General features: G+C 40.9%; 1 protein-coding gene across 1 annotated transcript in view; it reads right to left on the bottom strand.

Annotated features, from left to right (window-relative positions):
* Positions 1 to 3,102: 3,102 nt before the first annotated feature.
* DPH5 (diphthamide biosynthesis 5) overlaps positions 3,103 to 20,753 on the bottom strand; it is a 30,503-nt gene continuing 12,852 nt past the window's right edge. Inside the window, exons 3-7 of the mRNA XM_018561962.1 lie at positions 16,656 to 16,764; positions 10,204 to 10,324; positions 9,374 to 9,413; positions 6,722 to 6,825; positions 3,103 to 4,038 (exon numbers count right to left, since the gene is read on the bottom strand). Coding sequence (XP_018417464.1) covers positions 3,800 to 4,038; positions 6,722 to 6,825; positions 9,374 to 9,413; positions 10,204 to 10,324; positions 16,656 to 16,764 — 613 coding nt within the window. The 3' untranslated portion in view covers positions 3,103 to 3,799. The remainder of the gene's footprint in view (positions 4,039 to 6,721; positions 6,826 to 9,373; positions 9,414 to 10,203; positions 10,325 to 16,655; positions 16,765 to 20,753) is intronic.

The raw sequence follows: 20,753 nt of genomic DNA, 5'->3' as shown, positions 1-20,753 counted from the left end.
TTTATACAGCTGTGCAAGCAGAGTATCGCAGGAACATATATATACTTAATCCACAATGTACAGGTTTGGAACGGACAGCACTGGCACATTTCTAGACACAGTTGTGACTGATATAGCGATTCGGGCAGCTTAGAGTCGACAGACAGATACAGATCTATCTGTCCAAGTAGGTTATTAGTGTCGCCGTTTATGGCTCTTATAAAACAAAATGACTCCTTACCATTTTGAATATTTACAACTAGCTGCCTAATATTCACAACCAGTCAGAAAGGAATGTAGACGTGATCTAGCGCTACTCAGGGCACTACACATGAACACAAGTGCATTCCCCATTCCTCCTTCCTACCTATCAGTACTGTCCTCTTTCGTCATAAGCACCACGTAGGAGGTTAGGAGAAAAAAAAAAAAAGTGTTTAATTATACGAAAGTGTATGGCTGGGCAAAATAAATAAAATAAAAAGTACATCTCTATAATACATGCACATATCTCCTCGTTTTGTTCCTTTAAAAATACAGGGAAAAAATGATCGATCTCCCAGAAATCCAGTGTGCTCCTAAATCCCTGTTCTAGCTGACAACACAGTGCCTCTGCTGCACTAAAATCCCAAGCAGTGCTGTCCGCTCTGCCTAGTGTCCCCCTCTCCTCATCTACATAGGTGATGTGTTCTGTAGTCCACAGAGGGGAATTGGGCAGGGCCTATAACACAGAGCGAGATTTGAGCGCAGCAGGAGCTCAATAGATTTAAGGCAGGGTCAACCAGTATTTTTCTGTGCTTGCAGCATTTTTAAAAGGTAAAAAGCACCAATAAATGTTCATTTTATACGTGGGATGTGCTATTCATTTTTTTTTATTTTGTGCAGACAAAAAAAATCCCAGCCAGCCATTCGATAAGATATGTTTGTTATAGATTACCTTGAACTAAACAGGCATTGTTTGTAAATGACGAGATAATGATAGCTCAGAAAAGAATACAGATAAAAGGGGACAGGAAACACAAAGTTATTTCAAAATGTGACGTTTTATTAACTTAAGCAATAGCTCTGTAATAGGAACACACAGTTTTGGAGAATCTCTGTGTTTGATAAATATATATACCAGGAGAGGGCAGTGTATAGTGAACGAGATGGAAAAGGTCTATATTAAAGTGCCTTGACATATATTATGGATGCACCCTATTCTTTTAAAGCCCAATTCCAGCTACATTTTGTTTTCAGTTTTTGGTAGAGTGGGTGAGAGTTAGAACCGCTGTCAAGTTTTTAGTGCTAGAACATGCATGATGTCTGAGTCGCTGGATTTGATTTAGCAATGATTGAAGAAAGTCTCGTAAAATCATAGGGAGCAGAATGGCTCTAGCACTCAGCAGGTTACCCGTTAACTAGTGGACCCGGAATATGGAATCCAGGTATTGTAAAAATAATGAGAGTACCAGACCAAGGAACTGAGAGTCCAATCGTCTTTAAAGTGACACTAAATTCAGGGAGTTAAATCTTAAAAATGCATACGAGTACCTTACCGATTAACAAAAATGTACCTTATCTGTCCATTACTCGGCTGTACATCCTCAAATCATCTGTGTATTGTAAAGTAGCCACCGCTCCAAGCTCGCTCCTGTGATGGACTACAGTCTCACGTTTAGTTGACCAATTTGTATTGAGATTGTAGTCTATCACGGTAGTGAGCTTGGAGCGGTGGCTACTTTACAACACCCATAGAGACCATGGGGAACAGAAGTAGCCACCCTCCAAAAGGGAGGACAGCGTCAGCACCAATAAAGAGATGATTTGAGGATCTACAGCCGAGTGATACACAGATACATTTTTATTACTAGTTAAGGCACTTGAATGCATTTTTAAGATTTAACTCCGGAGTTTAGTGTCACTTTAATACTGATGTTAATTCATACAAGACGACATAAAAACAGCCAATGCGTCTCAGTGGCTTAAAGTTCTTCCCCCTTCTTCAGGGCTACAAAACAAATACAAGGGTAGCTGTAATAATACAACATTTCTATGCTCAGATAAAATCAGATTAAAGTAAAATTCATCACTATAAACAACTAAACAATATAATGTTGAACATACCGTGAAAAGAAAAAACTGCAAACAAGGAGAAAAGATATCCCCTTATTGGCATACCAACATGAACAGAGTGGGGGAAGACAGAAAGATGATGAACAGAAGAAGGGAGTGTGGCTGGATTGAGAGCAGGAGAAGGGGGCAAAGTGACAGTGGGAGGAATAATTGGAGGAACACAATTAATTCCTCCTGCTTATAACTTTGCTACTTCCCCTTCTCTAGATGTCAGTCCAGCCATGTTCTTTCTGTTCAGCTCATCTCCTGCACCACTTGTCACTCATTCTCAGTCCTCGGTCTCCTTGTTTTCAATTTTTTTTATTTTCGATGTCACACACCGGTCACTTACGATCCCTCCTGGTCATTTTCCTCCTCTACCATTCTAGTGCCCTTTCTGAGATTTAAATCAGAAACAATCAGGACAGGCAGCGTGCTGCTAAACTCTTCCTAGGCACTTTCTACAGCTCATTCTTAAATAGTAAGTTTAAGTTTTATAAACCTAGTCCCTATTCCCCCCTTAGTGGCTATGGAATCCTCCCACTGCTGGCCAGTCAATCACAAAGCGGACCTGATGTGGAACTAGTCTCTTTGCTTCCGCATCAGGAATCGCCCACCCACAACAAAACTCCTTGGCTGCTGCGTCTGTCTGTGTAGCAGGCACAGCGGCCAGGTAGGGAGCTCAGTAACGCTGAGCCTGTGATTTTATAAGGCTCAGCGTTACAGAGCTGCACTTAGGACTGAGTGTACAGGTATGGACATATGGAGGGTATGGACATTCCGGCCTTATGGAATGAGAGGGTGTGGGTGTCACTAGGACAGGAAGGCACAAAAAAGCAGTAAAAACCTAATAAATGTTCGAACCCTACCCTTCCCCACATGTGCCCTTATTGCAGTCTCTGTCGCCATATGAAAGATAATTCATCACTTCCAGGCCTTGTGACACCATGCCACTGGGACAGGAGGGCAAATCATTCCAACAGGAACACAGACCACAATATAAACCCAACCAAGGTTCTCACCCTCACCCACTTTGTATAAACCTAAAAAGGTTTTGGCTGGAGTTGGGCTTTAAACATAGAACTATCAGCACCAGCTTTACCAGTACATACAGTTCTGTGTAACAGCTCAGGCAACTTGGTCCAATGATGAATGTATCTGAAGATCCACCAACTTAGCCTAAAGTCATTAGAGGAATATCTAAGCTATCCATTTCAGAATGTAGTCAGCTTTACTGCGGAGCACTTCACAATCAGTGTTGCGTCACATCAACCAATACGTAATTAGGTTTTATCAGCCCGCTCTAAGCCACTGAATGCCAATTCCTGATTGGTTGCTGCACACCTCCATTCTTTGTATTGTGAAATTTGATAGAACCATCGTGCTGAAAAGCCTTCATATAGTAAGGCAAAGAGCAGTGTGCAAAATGGAGCAACTTGCGCTATTAATCAGTATCTTTAGTCTTTGTGACTACGCTAAACAGCCAAAAGCTGAATTCTGATTGGCTGCTATTTTTAGCTATACAAATCTGCTCTTTACCCAAGTTTACTGATAAAGGCAAACACGTGGAGCTGGTGCATCCTTAGTATATGGCTATACTGGTTAGAGGGACACAGTAGCACATTGGCACAAATACAAAGCACTGTTTGTGCTCACACACACACACACACACACACAGGGTAGCTGCTGCAGTTTGTACAGTGATGCACAGCTTGTTTTCATAAAGTGTCTATGAAGACAGATATGTTGAGCTGTCCTCTACATTAATCTGATCAAAACAAGAGGGGTCCACAGAATAGAGTCTGAGCATGTCCAGTTCCAGGGGATGCATGCAGCCGCTAATCGCCAATGAATGAAGAGGCGCGCCAAAATCAACCGCTCTGAGTTGCTGCAGGGTGCCTGCTGCAATGCGCTGGTCTGATGCCCCAACGCGAGCCAGACCCACGCATATTGTGTTCTCCGTCAGAGCTGGGGAAGCAAGTGAATTATTGTTAATATGCATTTCATAAAGAAAACATCAGCAAAATAAATAATTACATGGATGGGCGACCGGTGGTCATTTACACATGGTTGAGGGCTTGTTCACAAGAAGTCCTTTGAGCTGCATTTTGCTTCAAACCACTGCACATTGTTTTCTGTGTGCCCTGCTCATATCATACATGTGCATTAGTGTGCAGACAAACACAGCTCAGTTGACATGGTGTGAACAAGCATTAAACCAGGGATGCTGAGGCTAATAAACTATGTTTATTGCCCATGAGTGACCAGTGGTAACAGCGCCGAAGCCTATGAGCCATGTGTGACTCTTGGTTTGCTTTGGCGATGCCTGCTGGTGCTGAGTGAGTGCCAACTGACTTTAAGCTGCTATGTTTTCTTGTTTTTGAGCTCACCATCACTTGTTTTAGCTGAGAGACTGTCGACCACACTACCAGCTTCAACACATGGATTCTAGTTTTAATGACAGAGCCAACTCTGGACTTATTAAATAGTAAAAGAGAAATTATGAATAACCCATAGCAAGTAATAATAAAAAAAAAAAAACAAGCTCTCTCTGCGGATTCTATCAGTTGATGGACAGGAAAATTAGATTTGCTAGCCATGGTTAATTGCACTTTGTGCATCATTTTTGTACTCTGGACATGTTCATTAAAACGTAGGTGTCTACTTTTAGCAAGAAAATGGAAAACCCTCATGTCCAGTGCTGATCAATAGGGTTAAACCCTCATGTCCAGTGCTGATCAATGAGGTTTCTCTCTGCTCTAGACACATTGATTAGCTGTATAAAGAAGAATTGAGTAACCTTGCAAAATTCTGTGTGTTATTTGGTGCAAGACAGCTCTTGCTAAGAAGCCCACTGAGAGCAATGCGCTTCTAAGTGAAAACGACTTTAGCAACCCCAGGGCTGTTTTTTTTTTTGGTCTACACAGGATACATCTAACAAGAATTTATTCCTAGAAGGCTGATGATAACCATGGATATTTTGCAGTTTCTTGCTGAAAGTGGAAAACCCTTTGAAATAAATCTGCTAATACACAGATAACACACTTGGTAACAGGAGTCATTACCTGTGCAAATAACCTTAAGGAGAAACAATGTTCAAGAAGGTGAAGCCATAATAATCTAATATGAGCGTATGAGAATAAAGTATTAGAAAGAACACAGCTTGATACTTCTCACTCTGTTTCCTATCACTGTGACATCCTCTAAGAGATTCCTCTAGGAGGTCAGACGTGTAATTTCCTCTTTGCGATAGTGGGGTGCTCATCAGTGACATTTGTCCCAGCAGTATCATCTAAGGGTGCAGGAAGCCCAGTTTTGTGTTGTGTCTGTAAAGACATTTTCTCAGTCTTGACGAACTGGGTGTGTCCCTGATCTAATACAGGATGTGGCATTAGCACGCCAAAGGATGTGTATGTAAAACATACAAATGTGCAGCACTTAAGGATACAAGGAGCTCTCACGGTACTGTAACCCCTCCAGTGCTGAAAAGATACATGCCCCCATTATTATTTTTTTGCAAAACCCAGGCTTGAGCCTAAAAGAATACATTTAATTATAAAGCCATCTGCACAAAGCACAATAATAAAGAACAAAGTTATGATGTAGCTGACCTACATGCCAGAACTTAAATTACCCTACCTGCATATCCAAACCTCACTATTGATCAAACACAGAATCCTCATAAATGAGCACTGCATGTGCAATGCAAACAAATAAAATTACCATGCAGCTTACTGCTAATCCTTTTGGCATGATCCTGTGGCTTTTAGTCTCCAGTAAAGGCGTGTGCTGTCTGACAATCACTTCTGACTGCACAGAAACATCTAAGCTGGCTTCAAAACAGTATGTGCAGGCATGTCATGATTAGTGGCAAATCCTTCCAATATCAGCAGGATTGGGTGATGATCCTCATGCCTAAGGGATGAGTCATATAAAACCATCTAAATGTTCTTGCAGCAAATGGCCATTGACTAGGTTGGGTAAAATTGACAGCCCTCTTACCCCAAGAAATTGTCCATTAATATGTATGCTTAAGTGCTGCAAGCATGCCTGTTAATTGGAAAAGAAAAAGTATTTCATTGCTCGGAGCGTGATCACATCTAACTGCCATTTGAAGAACATAGCCCAAGTCTATGTATTTTCACCGACAGGTCAGGTTGCTCCCTGCCAAACACAGCTTTAGATAACCCGCCTGGCAGCAGAAGCCTAAAAACTATAGCGGATGTAGACAATTGTTTCTTAGGAAGTCAGGTCACAAATTATACATTTTCGGTCTTATTCAAAGTAAATTAGACAGTGTAATATCATTCCCCTAACGTGATTCTCCAGCAAAGACCAGGAGCTAGTCTAAGCTTACAAACCTGTTGTATTCGCAAACTTAAATGTTGGGCAGGCAGAAGAACTATTTTGTAACACCCTGACACAAACTGCATGACTGAAAGTCACTGCCCTCCGACGAGAGCAGAGACCAAGAGCTGATCGGTCAGCTCTCTGTCTTAGAGCCACCATGGGACAGCTGCAGTGTCCCATGCTTGATTTAAGCATCATGGAGAATATTTGACTCTACCCATACTTCTCCTTTATAAACTTGTGAATATTAGATTTTATGATAAGGAAGTTCAAAACAGAACTGCCCCTAGAAAATGCTTACCTAGCTCCTCTCCCAGCTCCCTCCGGTTCTGCACAATCTGCAGAAGCTGATCCACTGCTTGATTCACAGTCATATAACGAGGTGGATCAAAAATCTTTTTTCCCCTGAAATTAAATAGTAATAACAAATCATAAAACACATAAGTACATTCACAATCTCACCTTTTATACTAACCAATGATAAATTATGTCTGTAATATAAAAGGTCTCTGCAGATGTTTGATAAGTACAGATAACTGCAATTTTTTTAAAACAATAAGCTAAAGGTGATGGACAATGAGAAGATTTGATAGGAAATGGTGGCTTTGAGTTTCAAAAGTTTAAAATGAAAAAACGTATGATATAAATTTACTAACCAGTTAATTAACAAAGAGAAATGTTCTACTCTACAATTTATAGCCTGGAAACTGAAAGCTGCTGTTTAAAAAAATGGAATAAAATCAGACAGTTTCTCCTCAACTATTACAAACAGGAGCATGTTTTTATTTTCCAAGTATGTAGGTGTTCAGCACCCTTCAAGTTTTTACTATTTAGTTCACAACCTGACATTTAAAACTGGCCTCTCTCACCCTGGGTGCCTCAAAATTGTTTCAGTGTCACTCTCTAGCTACAGAAGCTGATGAAGCAGATCTCTGCTTCATCAGCTTCTCTGCGGGGTCCCTAGGTAACATTAGGGGTTTTGGAGACCCCTGATGTCTCCATAAAGAGGACCTGTCATGTAAACTGGCTATCACATAGGGGGATTCTTAGCCCCCCATGTAATAGCATTAAAGTTGTGTGTAAAAAAAAAAAAAAAAGTAATACAAAAATGAAAGAATCATAAAAAAAAAATTACAAAAATAAATCTTTTTTTTTAAGTCCCCCTGCCCCCCACATACAAACGCAGATATGCGTCGGGTGCGCCTACGTGCGAAAACGACGATTGCGCCCCTTGTGCCGCACATGTTACATATCGCCGCAAACGTCGGAGTGAGAGCAATAATTTTAGAGCCATTAATTACTGATGACAGTAAACTGATGAGCAGTAAAAGCGTCTATGGGCAATTTTCAGTGTGGTCGTTTTTTGAGATTTTGCGGGCGCACGGAATTTTAATGTTTGGTGTCTATTTACCCGACTTTTATGTTTTACCAAAAATATGGTTAAGAATAAATGTTTTATAACATAACGTAGGGGAAACTTTGCCTTTTTTTTTTTTACATTTAAGGTACTTTTTTCATCATATGGTAAACAAAATAACACCCCTCCCCTAGTGGTGATTATATACCTCCAAAAGAAAGCTCTATCTGTCACCAAAAAATGTTAACATAAATTGCAAGGCCGATAGTCCGGTCATGCTGACTGGTGAAATTTTTGACTGACTGGTGAGACACCCTAACATTTTTCAAGCCCTGATTATAAACACATTACTTAAATGCATGCCAACATACTATACCCCAAAATACATCGACAGTGCACAGTGACGCACCTGCATTGCACAGGAATAAGAGGTACAGTTGCATAAACTCTGTGCACTGGGTTGCACTGCACACAAGAAAGCATACCAGACCTATTTTTTTCATGAACAGAGATGCACTGCCAAAATAAGTGGGCTGTTTAAGGCAACAAGTCGCAACGCACGGTAACACAAATGCATTGCCACACACTGCGTAATGATATGAATGGCCTTCAATATTTACACACCACCAGATGAATTTTTTAATGAAAGACTCACTATTTATGTGTCTTACAAATGATCATATATGGTCTAAAGTGAAGCACAGAACAGTCTAATTATTAAAGTGGAACTTTAGCCCAAACTATTTTTTTTAGGAGGGGTGGAAATAGAAGCTAAATTATTAGATTCTCCGTTAGGTTTTTGATAGTATCCAACTTTTGTCTTCACCAGGTGTCCATACTGGGAGATGTGTTCTCACTTCTTGCTCCTGTCATCAGGACAAGAACTAAAGGCAAATCTCAAAAAAGTGAATATAGACTACAAGTGTGACGAGGTCTTAAGATCAGTGATGGGCAACCTTGGCAATCCATTACAAATCCCTTCATTCATCTTCCTCTTGCAGTCATGCCTGTGGCTGTCAGAGTCAGTGCCTCATGGGACCTATAGTTCCACTGTAGGGCTAAGGTTGCCTACTCCCTGATAGAGGCAGAAAGCATAGTGGCTTTAATAAAAGAGAATTTCCCCATTATTATCCACCTAAGACTCAAACTTATTTATTCTTTGACACACACACACACACTGTAGTGGTAGAGGTGCGATTTAGCTTTACAGCTACTATTTCTCTCCAGTAGGCCTTGGTTCAAAGCTATGCATTCTCTCTGTAGCATGTTAAAAATGTCTGTCGATTTGCATTTTTACACATGTGAAAGTGTTATAACACACACACACACATTTTTATTTCCATGGGCTTTACATATACACTGTGTGAACCCAGCCTAACTATTAGCGTATTAACTGCACAGAGTCTTCTAATGTGCATGACTGGTCTGCTTTAAAGTAGAGGTGAACTCCTATCCAGCAGAGGGCACTGAAATCCTAAGGATGGGGGCTTGCACTATTGTGGATTTTGCCTAATAAAGTTACTGTAATTTGTTAGAGAATAGAGGAAGCTACATATACTGACACATATAATTTGTAAAATAATTAAGTAGACTTACTTCATAAGGTTTTCTATTGATTGCTCCTTCACCTTGATGTCTGCAGTAAAAAAAGAAAAATATATGTCACCGATGAAACCAGAAACACAAACAGAATATTCGAATTCTGGCACAAAGTAAAGCAGATTAATTGGCTATAGCATGTACTAATATGCTCCTGAATTGTCTTGTTAGAAACTAAAGCTCTACATATATAGATTTCCTATGTTCAGCCAGCGGGCTGAATTAAGGAAATTGAACAGATTGCTCCATTCATGTTAAAAAAAATTCCCCTGCCAGGCTATTCTATTCTGATAGCTGGCTTCCACCACTGTCAGAATGCCTGAACAGTGACTGTGCCTGACCTTCTGCAGTTACTGTTTAGCCAACTATTTTCTGCCCCCCCCCCCTCGTTCGACAAAAGTGAAATTAGTAATTGACCATTGTCAGGCTGGCAGACACTGATTTTCGTATGGTTCCTATGAATTGGCTGAAATAATAGTGTATGACCAGCTTAAGAAACAGTCCTCAGCATTTCACATCTATTCTGATTGGAGAAACACTAGAACGCCGGAAGCCTTTTATAGAGGGAGCAAGAGATTTTTTTTAACACTGCTGCGGTGCAACAATTGATACATTTTGAAATTCAGATTGTTAGCGAGTCTTAATATCCGTCACAAGTCTATAAGGTCTTTAAATAATACAGCGTGCACAGTGCACAAGGTGCATTATCCCACAGGAACCAATCATAAAACATCTGTTTTCCAATGATGATGAACATTGGATTGGGTGTTGTGGTTCATAAAGCGCCATGCTTTTGTTTATAAAATTCACTTTTATATATACATCACCTAACAAGCACAGAGTGTGCATTCCACTGAGTCTGTTCCTCCGGATTTTGTCATAGAAACTCTCCGGCTTCCAAGAGTCTGTCCAGAAGACAATGGAAGCGGTCTCTCCAAAGTTATACAGCTAGAATACATATAAGAACATATTAGAGTTATATAGAGTACTGGAAGTTGTATCTCCTTATTTACATACACTATGCCCATTTCTCCATTGTCATTTATCCTAAACATGTTACATATTTAACGGAGAAATAGCGTTCAATTTAACAATAAAAGAATCTTCAATAAAGAACTCCTGCTGTGGGATAAAAATGTGAGCTCCTATTGCTGACCTCTCTTATAAATGCTAGTTACCTGGTTGTTGTGCTGATGCACTACCTTCAATATTTTAAAGTGATATTTAAATTTTTGCTAACTGAGATACTGAAGACCGGACTTGCATTGTGTGCTGCTTTTTATGAACCTTCTTCATTTCTGCCTCTATATTTCACCAGCATCCTCCATTTCTGGCCTTGATTTCCGTTGTAAGGGTGGCTCCTTGTTCCTATGGAGTCCTCTTAGAGCCACCCTTACGTTCACGCGCCCGGTATACCTGCCGCTGCTGCCTTGGCCATACATGCACAGCCAGCCTAGAGGAAAAGCAATGAGGTGACAGTGGTGCCAGAGCACATGCCTGACAGCACAATGAATGGTGGGACATGTAGTCCCGAGTAGGGAATGACAGTGCACGCTCCCAAACAGGAAGTTCCTGGAAGCTGCATTGAGAACACTGGAGGCTGCACCATTCACATGAAGCTAATGTAAGTGTTTATGGGCATTCTAGGTAAGAATAATTAATTGGTAAGTGATTAATAGGGCAAGCGGAAAGTATCTGAAGAAGAAAAACTGAGGCTTTAGTACCACTTTAAGTCAAGAACCTAGAACATGTATAGATATAAGGAATTCTGACTGTTCTCTGTCTGGATTATTTGTGGCATGCTTGATCCAGCCATACAGCTCAGAAGTACTGATGCTATACAGCCAAGTTAAAGGGTCATCCCACCCCCTCTACGCTGCAGAATGTACTCATCTGTTTTTTGCTGTGGAAGCTCTAGACTTGCTTATTAAAGCTTACACATGGTAATGGACTCCTTCCTCGACTCATGTGAAGAAAGTAAGTTGCACGCTCACCCATACCCAGAGTTCCCAGATATTTCTCCATGTTCCCAGCGGTTGGGGGGTGGGTGGGGGGGAGAGAGTTAAAGAGCATAAAGGGTCACTGTAAGCCAAAGTAGTTGACCTTGATGTTTTTTTTTTTTTACTTGCTCACTTTTGTTTTCAGGGGAAGGTGGAAATTAAATAGAGTCAAGGATTACTGTAAACCTACTTGATGAGCTTTGATGGGTTTTTTTTTTTACTTGCTTACTTATGTTCACAGGAGAAGCATTCAGAAATGTCCGACCTTCCTCCAGCACTAGACATATTGTATCCAAGAAATCAGACAGCCAACGTACCTAATAAAAAGTTGTATATAGAGTTATAACTTTGGGGTCTTTTTGCTGTCAAATAAAGCCTTTATTACTTGCCGGCCACCACCTCACTATAAGATTAGGCTGAATGGTTCCCATATTATACACCAACTGTTCACCCCTTCCCAACCTAAGCAGTGGCCCATTAGATAACTCACACGCTGTACAAATAGATGTGTGGACAATGTGCACCAATAGAGACTAACACATTGTCAAATTGTATACTTATATTTTATTCTCTATGTTTTAGAAACCCAAGCTTGGTAAGTAATGTGGATTTTGCAGAAAGTGCTTTGCCCAATATAAGCCAACATAGAACAGAATATACATGTGTTATTTTCAAGCATATTAAAGAGTTTTCTGAGCACAGATATACATTCAAACCTTAGTCAATTAGAATGTAAAGTATGAATCCAGGAATAAATACAATAGGGACACTACAGTTATCTTGCAACTCTTAGTAAAAAATGGTTTAGAGAGTCGTGCCACTAATCTAAAAACAGAACCACAGGCAGAGAGCACAATGATAGTGTAGTAATGACTTTAATCAAAAGGTACACAAAATAAAAAATTACTCATAAGAGAAGAGTGTAAAGATCGCTTATCGCCTAACTGATCTCCCAGATGGACAATACCAGCTCTCACCCCATTCCTCTTTCTTAGTCACCATACAACCCCATTTGCCTATATTTGTCTTGTATAGAGGTTATGTACATGTCCATTCGTTTATCACTTTTGATTTAATCTAACGGGATGTGTGTATCCCTGTGGTATGGGTTATATGCTTATTACCTTCTGCTCTTTTTCCTTTTTTTTTCTGTATTCCTATGGTTTTGAATGTTTTTACCTTTTGCATTTTGTTTTTTGTACTTGCAAAAAAAAAGTTAATGAATGAAAAAAGAGATCACTTATCTGTGGCCCAGATCCTACGCCTGCTGAATAGTTTAAAAAGAAGTATAGACACACTGCTGACTAGGCTTGACAAAGGGGATCCCTCCCCAAAATGTGTCACTTTGATGACCATTATTGTGTTGACCTGGAAGTAGGAGAAAATTTACCTACTCTTGGCCTCTTTCAGATCTACTACTGCTGGCTATGGCTGGAAGTGCCTCCTGGACTGGATCTGGGCCACAGATACAAGTGATTATTACTCTTCCCTTGTGAATTAAATTTGACCTTTCTTGTGCTTCAGGTTAGTTAATATACTATTGGTGCACTCTGTTTCTTTTTTTTTTAGTTTAAAGCATTCTGAAAATGTTAGAGGAGCTTTCATGTACAATTACTCTTAATAGCAATGATAACTGGCCTTAATTGCCTTGGTTTTATGGGTTTCTATGGATATTTCATCTAGCCAAGATGCTTATTGAATATAACAACTTAAGCTCCTAGATTACGGTCAATCATTATGAACTCAAATTGAAAAAGTTTGTTACCCGATTATCAACAGAAGCTGCAAGACATTATCTATGCTGACCTATGTGTGGGACATATGGCCATCATAGCCCTAATGGGACAACTTTTTCTAATCCACTCCCTGCATAACTAGACTATGCTCCTGTGAATGACTAGACTCTATAGGTCTATTTATATGTCAGAAAAGTAAAAACTCTTAGCCAGTCAGCTTCTACAATCACTGCAGCACAGCTAGACACATGGAAGGAACAGGAAGCAGCTGTTCTTTAAGCTTCTGAGGTAAGGCTATAGAGAGAAAGGAACAGCTTAGAAAAGTAAGGGGGGGAAAAAAAGGAACAAGAACCAGCTACAAAGAAAAGTAAAAACGTAAATCATACCAATGGATTGGTCTAGAATGAGCCCATATTAAGATTAGGCATGTAGAATTAAAAATACTTCCTCTGATAATGCAGCTTTAGGTAAATCTAAGTGAACCCTTCTACAACCAAGAGTTCCATCTCTATTGTTTCCCACTTGCTGCTGATGTATGTAGAAATTTGTCACATGTGACTGTCAGAAAAAGGTCTGTGGTATCTTTGGCATGTGGGAGTGACTGGCAGCCTGGTTTCACGTTCTTTGCGATGTGTGAGAGAGGCAAGATTGTGGTGACCAACTGAGAAAAAGGTTGGCCTCAGAGAACAGACTGGAGCCAATTGTTCCTTTACAAGTTATGCACTAGCAAGCTGTTTATAGGCTGAACAGTTCACCTTTAGAAGTGGCCTTTGTAATTCAGGGCAAAAAAAGTGTTGCTTTTAAAGGTGCACCGAAATTGAATTTTTAGACCGAAAAAACCCCCAAACATTTGTCCGGCTGAAACCGAATTTTTTTTTGCTAACCTTTTAAAAATAATGTATTATATTTTATTTTTAATTTACGATCGGGGCTTTGGGGTAATATCGGAGGTATAAACAGACCCCTGATATTTCCCTTTTAAAATACAAAAAGAGATTGAGGACAGAGTCCTCAATCTCTTTTTCTGCAGCCTGTTATGAATGAAGAGGAAGCCTCTATAGTGAGTGTTCCTGTTCATTCATAAACTGTGGAGATAATATGAGTTACTATCTCCACAATTATGAATGAACAGGAAGCGATGTAGAGCACTTCCTGTTCATTCATAACTAGTGACACAGTAAGCATGCTATGTCCTCAGTTATTTACAAACACTTGGCAATCAGCTGATCACCTAGGGCTGGTGCAGACTTACCGTCCAGCCCCACGGATTTCAATGGGGTTACATCCGCGCGGCAAATCACTGAAACCACGTGATCTGCCTGGGGCGCCATTAGAAAATAATAGCACTGCAAGCGCGATCGGCGGTGGTGTGCGATTCTGTGACTGCGCGGCCATCTGCACGGTTTCATGTACGTTTGCTGTGCGGTCACAGATCGCCCAGGTGTGAACCTGGCCTGAGTTGTTGTATACCGCTCTCCATGCCGACTTGCCTGTCACAGGAGGCTGAGCAGGTAGTGTGTGGAGAAGAGCTTGGCCTCCTGTGACACCGCTGACAGCGCTCTCCTCCCTGCCCGGCCTCCCTGCTGGAAGCTGCTCTGTGTCCCCATCAATCCCTGCGGCCTCTGCCAACACAGGCAGGGGGGGGAGCAGCAGGTATCAGAGGGGACACAGAGCAGCACCCAGCAGGGAGGAGAGAAACTAGAGAAGCACCGCATTCTTGGCAAAAAAAAAAAGGTACTTCCTGCATTTTGCCCAAAGTACCGCCGAAAATTTGGTGCATCCCTAGTTGCTTTAACTCATCAGTCTCCAAGCTGACCATTTATGACAGGGCCTCATTATAAGTCTTTTGAAGACCCTCTGGTGGAGGTTTATGACATCTCTGCATTCTTTCTTAGCCGGACTTTATGTCAAATTCTCTGGCTGTCTAGCATACATTTGAGACTGAAATTTTACCATTTTGTTAACGACTTTTTAGGGAAAATGAGGGTGTGTTCAATACTACACCCGCATTCTCTCCAAACATTTTGGGGTTAACCAGATCTCACTATTATCACTGTTAGATGTCATTAAAATATCAGCTTTTCTTTTTTTTTATAAAACTGGAGACGTACTTGAAACCAGACAATGCTGAGAAATGGTTGTTCACAGAAAAAGTTAAAGTTAGTGCGATCATTTCCCGGCGTTACAAGAACAGCAATATCAATGAGGCCATTTACATTTTAAAGCTCTACTAACTTGAAGTAAATATTGCTGGTATTTATAAATTGCAATTTTAGCCTTCCTTGACCTTGGACTGGCTTCCCCACTACAAAAAAAACTTTCCAATCTGTTTGGCTTATATTTTCGTGTCATGTGTAAAGCCTGGAAGTAGAAATCTATACTGTCCTCCTATCAACAGGAAACACCTTTCCATAGCAAAGTACATTAGTATGTAAGCTAATATCAGCCAGCCTTCAGGGCTGTCTGCGGAGTTCTGTTTACCAGATGCTCACTGCTATCCTGCTGCTCTTCCCTCAATGCCAGGCTGCAGGCAGACCACAACTACTTGTGCCTGCTTACATTAGAAAACTAATTTATGGTTATTTGAGCATTGACTACAAACCTGCAGCATATTGTACTTACACAATGGAATTATTTATGGCGGCTAAATTTGCATATTTGACATACTGAATACAATGCTTTACTTGTAGCAATTGCGTTATACTGACAAAAGAAGCAGCATATTCATATGAGCCTTATAGTGCAAGCAAAGAAAGTTAAAATGAACCTTTCCTTTGCCCATAGGGGGGGAAACAAATTTTATTTTATCCCCCTCGACTGCACACATACTTATCTTTACTTCAATCCAAACCTGTTCTGTTTGTCCGCCAGGAGCGAGATTTTAGAGTCAGCACTGAAAAGGAAAACTGTAAGATTAAGGCCCCTTTCACGCAGCTGGTCCAATAGGGTCTATTGGTCAGTTTTTCAGGCAGACCCGATTGGATGCCCCATCCGAGTCTATAGGCAGCCGTGTGGGGACTTCTTTTTAATAGGAAGTTTCACAATAAAGTTTCTATAAAGTTAAAGTTCTAAATGAAGAAAGACAATCAAGTCAGAATGTCATTATTCTATCCATATTAGTACAGTAATGCTAGGCTTTACACATGTGCACTACATAGGTTAAAGAAAACCATAGATAACGTTATAGGCTACCTTCCAATCATAATGGGACACTTGTAGGATTATATCAATGTCCTCTCCTAAAAATATAAGCCATCTGGCGGTCACGCTGACCCAATGGCTTCAATACGTTCTGATATAGAACAAACATCCGGATTAGGAGTTCTAACTTCACTTGCTGCAAGCTTGGCTTGGGTCAGTGACAGAATGTGAAGTCAGCGACAACTACACATAGAAAATTTTCAGTTAGTAAAGGCAATCCATATTTTAGTATAGGTTTCATTTTTAGAAAGCAGCAATACTGCAGGACAAGTTTATACAAAAAGTGACTGAATACTAAAAAATGTATTGGTGATAAAGATTCGCTGAAACATGCATGCTCACCTGAAGGCCGCAGCAACCCACAGCATTAAGTATGGAGGCATTATGTATGACCCGGTGCTGGATTCCTGCCTTGGCTGCTCGCAGTACCAGGTCACTGTGCGTTGTAGCCCTGCAGAGAGACAAAAACTTCATCATGTTGATTTGTGAAGGTAGACCTATTATTAAAATGTATACTTCATATAAAATCAATAGAGCAGAGAATTACCAAACCACATTTTGTGAGTGAAAAAATTACCCATTTGCTTACCAAGAACAAAAAAAATGGCTACTCCAGAGCTGCCAACCTAGATCACATGGTCTCAGTGGTGGCCGACATGCGTTCTGTGGCTCTATGTGTGGCCTGCTGTTTGATAGGCCATCAGGAGGTGGGAAGCTGGCAGCATGGAGTCAGCCACACTGTGATGGACTGCACCTGCCTAACCTGAGCCAGCCTGGGTGAAACCATGAAAGTAAGTAAACCGTTCTCACATTAAACTGCCACTAGCCAGCAATGTGGGGAGAAGAGGGATACTTAACAGTGCCACTGACCACCAATGCGGGGAGGGAGAGTGGGGCATTACCACTGACTACTAATTAGGGGGGTTTATTACTATAGCAGTGACCACCAATGTTGGGTGTTATCATTGCAGTCACTGACACCAATGCTGGGGGTTATTATTGTGGTCACTGACACCAATGTTGAGGGTTAAAACTCAGGTCACTGACACTTATGTTGAATGTTATCATTGTGGTCACTGACACAAATGCTGGGTGGTATTATCACGGTCACTGGCACGAATGCTTGGTGTTATTATCGTGGTCACTGGCACAAATGCAGGGTGTTAATATTGCGTCCCCTGAAACCAATGCTGGGAGTTATTATTGAAGCCACTGACACAAACAATATGGCTTATTTTACTCCCACTTTCTCTTTGTTGCAGTAAAAAATACAAGAGGAGCAAAATTGTCAGATGTTTCAGTGCATTACAGCCAATGAACAGGCTGCCTAACCCAATGCAATGCACTTTAACGCAAGAAAAGCAGCTGCTGTTGTGAGGCCCTCTGGAAGTGTTGGGGGCCACGCACAAGGCCTTCTATAATTTAACTCCACCACCACTGTCTTACAGTCCCTTATGATTGGAAGCCATAAGGCTCAATTCACAGGCCCTTACTCTTCAGCCATTTTCATTACTATTAATTCAGTTGTTTTAATTTCTCAATTCATCAAGAGCATTACCCTTATTAGATTAATTGAGTGCGTACACAAATTATTGTATTTGTTTTTGAGGTATTTTGATTTTTTAATCTTTCACAAAGATTAATGAACAGGTTACTGGTTATCCTTAAAATACTTCTAGCTTCAAAATGGAGATAAAGTTTCAGTGAGGTGTCTATGTGGGTCAACAGGCAGAAAAAAAAGCTGCTTGAGGTGGGTGTTGATCATCAATTGCTTCATTAAAAATCAAGGTTTACAACAGGTAAATGCCCATTCCATGTAGAGGGAAAAAAATGATTTCACATCCAACCGATAACTGAACTGGTCTAGAATTATCATGGGAGATAATAACTATTAGGTTAAAATAACTAATGCGGGTTAATGCAGCCACAGCATGTATCCCAGAGCTCTGCAAATAATCCACTCCTCTCACTGTGTGCCAATGATTCACGTGAATCAATGAGATTTTGCTAATAGAAGATCTCATGCTCTCACTCCACCATCAGGACAAAAGATTGAGACACACCTGGTTCTACAAGCTCAAATTCAGCCATTTCCCTAAATACAAACCCTTACAGCTCTAAACCTCTTTTACAACCTTGATATTATTAGTTGTAATTTAACCCAACAATACTGACTCCTCCTGAGCCCCTATCTTCCCTCCCACCACGTCTGAGCTCCAACTACCCTTAAAAGAAGAACTATGAGGTTAGTGATTTCAACACATCCTCCTAGCTAGAGCCGATCTGTGACAAAGAAGCTGTCACAGGTCGGCTCTATTGATTGGGAAGTGAGCAGAAACATGCAGCCGATCCGCTCACTTCCAGATTGTCTCCCTGCAGTGAGCGGTGACTGTCAGTCACCGCTCCGATCCTCCAGCGCTGACTGGAGGAACGAACGGGGAAGGGGGCGGGCACAGCTGGCTCTGCCTCTGGATAGGCAGAGCCAGCTGTCACTCACGCAGCTGGGTGGATCACGACAGTATTGTTGGAATCCGTCCCTGCTGCGGTGCTCTAAGTATATCGCAAGCTATAGCTTGCGATATACTGAGCTTTGGGTCGCGGGAGGAGGTTGGTATATGTCCTCCCGTGACCCTAAAGAGAACTATGGCGAAAAAACTCACCCCATAGTTCTCTTTTAACACTTCCCATCCTACCCTTGCACACCAACCCGCATTCCCTGCCCTGTTCAAAGTGTCGTACCTAACTCTTAAATCACCCTGCCCATTCCACCTCCATCACTCCAACACCCCCTTACCAGCCCAAATACCTTCCTTTTCTGTAACTCTAACTCCTCCGACCCCCCTCCCTAGCCACTCCATGTCTTTAGTAAAGGACTGCACAACAGCAGCCAATTAGCTCAGAAGAGGGGAGCGGCATGTATAAGCCGCGTGTTTGCACTGATACACATATATTCAGCTCTAGTCCCAGCTGGAATCACACATGCAATGGTGTTTTTTACAGGACCCTGCAAGGGAAAGGAGCTACCCTGAGACCAGAAAGTGGTCCAAGTGCTGAGGGGACCGGTCAAAGCAGGCAGAAGAATATCAAGAGGCAACATGTATACCATAAAAATTAAAAAAAGGAAGTCTTTAATGTCACTTTAACAATTCACATGATCACAGTACCTTCAAAATTTATTGTAAGCCCCCTTCCTGGATAATCCATGTCTTTGTACATCCTATCACATTAGGCTGTAAATCACACATATCATGAGATAACGGAGGGTTTTTATTTAAGGGGCAATAACGGTTGACAAATGGAAAAAAAAAACTGATTCCGTGAAATGTTACAGCTACACAATTCATTGTTACAGCCTCAATTCCCAAAGGGAATGGCCAATGACTCCTCCAGATACCATCAAAGGTCAGCCAGCCACCTGTCCCTTCATGATAATTGAATACAGATAGAAGCCTTCCTTATGGATTAAGAATTCTAATATCTACAGCTTTACACATCTTCATCTCAATTCTTTAGAAATAGATTTGAGAAATCAACATATTGTGATATGTGTCAGCAAAATAATTCAGTGTGATTTCCAGCCTAATGTGAATGTGATAGGATATGATGTACAAAGACGTGGATTATCCAGAAAGATGGTATTAAATATTTGAGAAACCACATAGTATTAAATGTTTGAGAAACCACATAGTATTAAATGTTTGAGAAACCACATAGTATTAAATGTTTGGGAAACCACATAGTATTAAATGTTTGAGAAACCACACAGTACTAAATATTTATGTAACAAATTTGCTTTAAATATTGTAAAAATGGCAGCTCCTAAATGTTTTATACCGAGGCGGACACTTCTGATTGCCTTGCCATACAGTAATCTCTACTTTCATGAAAGCTCCCCATGTCTGGACTACAAAGTGATCAGCTATGTAGGGAGTCCAATTTGTAATAATCACTATGAAAAGACAGCTGGGACAACAGCTCGAGCGGCCTTAATTCCCCAAACCAGCTCTGTATTCAGATCATCTGTACAGAAAAGAAGAATAAAAGATCATGCTGCCCTAACAGATGCTCACAATCTTTACACACATACGTCAACATGAACATTTTGGTTTTATGGCATAGATTTTTAGGAGAGGTAGAAGCTCATTCAAAAAGACAAAGAGCAATGCACTTAATGCAAAGCAACATATTAGAACTCAAATCCAGAAAGAACAATGCATGTTGAAGTGGAGTCTGAATGGCTGCCATGAGATGCTGATCTTTGTACAGAATAAATGCTATTAAAGCTACCATTATACACAGCCCTCAACTGTCACTGCGATAAATATGCTGGTGTGTGTGTGTGTGTGTGTGTGTGTGTGTGTGTGTAAAATTTTAGGGTGTCTCACCAGTCAGTCAAAAATGTCACCAGTCAGCATGACCGGACTATAGCCTTGCAATTAA

This window comes from Nanorana parkeri, unplaced genomic scaffold, assembly GCF_000935625.1.
Source record: "Nanorana parkeri isolate BGI_ZX_2015 unplaced genomic scaffold, ASM93562v1 scaffold553, whole genome shotgun sequence".
NCBI lineage: Eukaryota > Metazoa > Chordata > Amphibia > Anura > Dicroglossidae > Nanorana > Nanorana parkeri.
The sequence above is the reverse complement of the archived record's forward strand: the minus strand, read 5'-3'. Positions and strand labels throughout refer to the sequence as shown.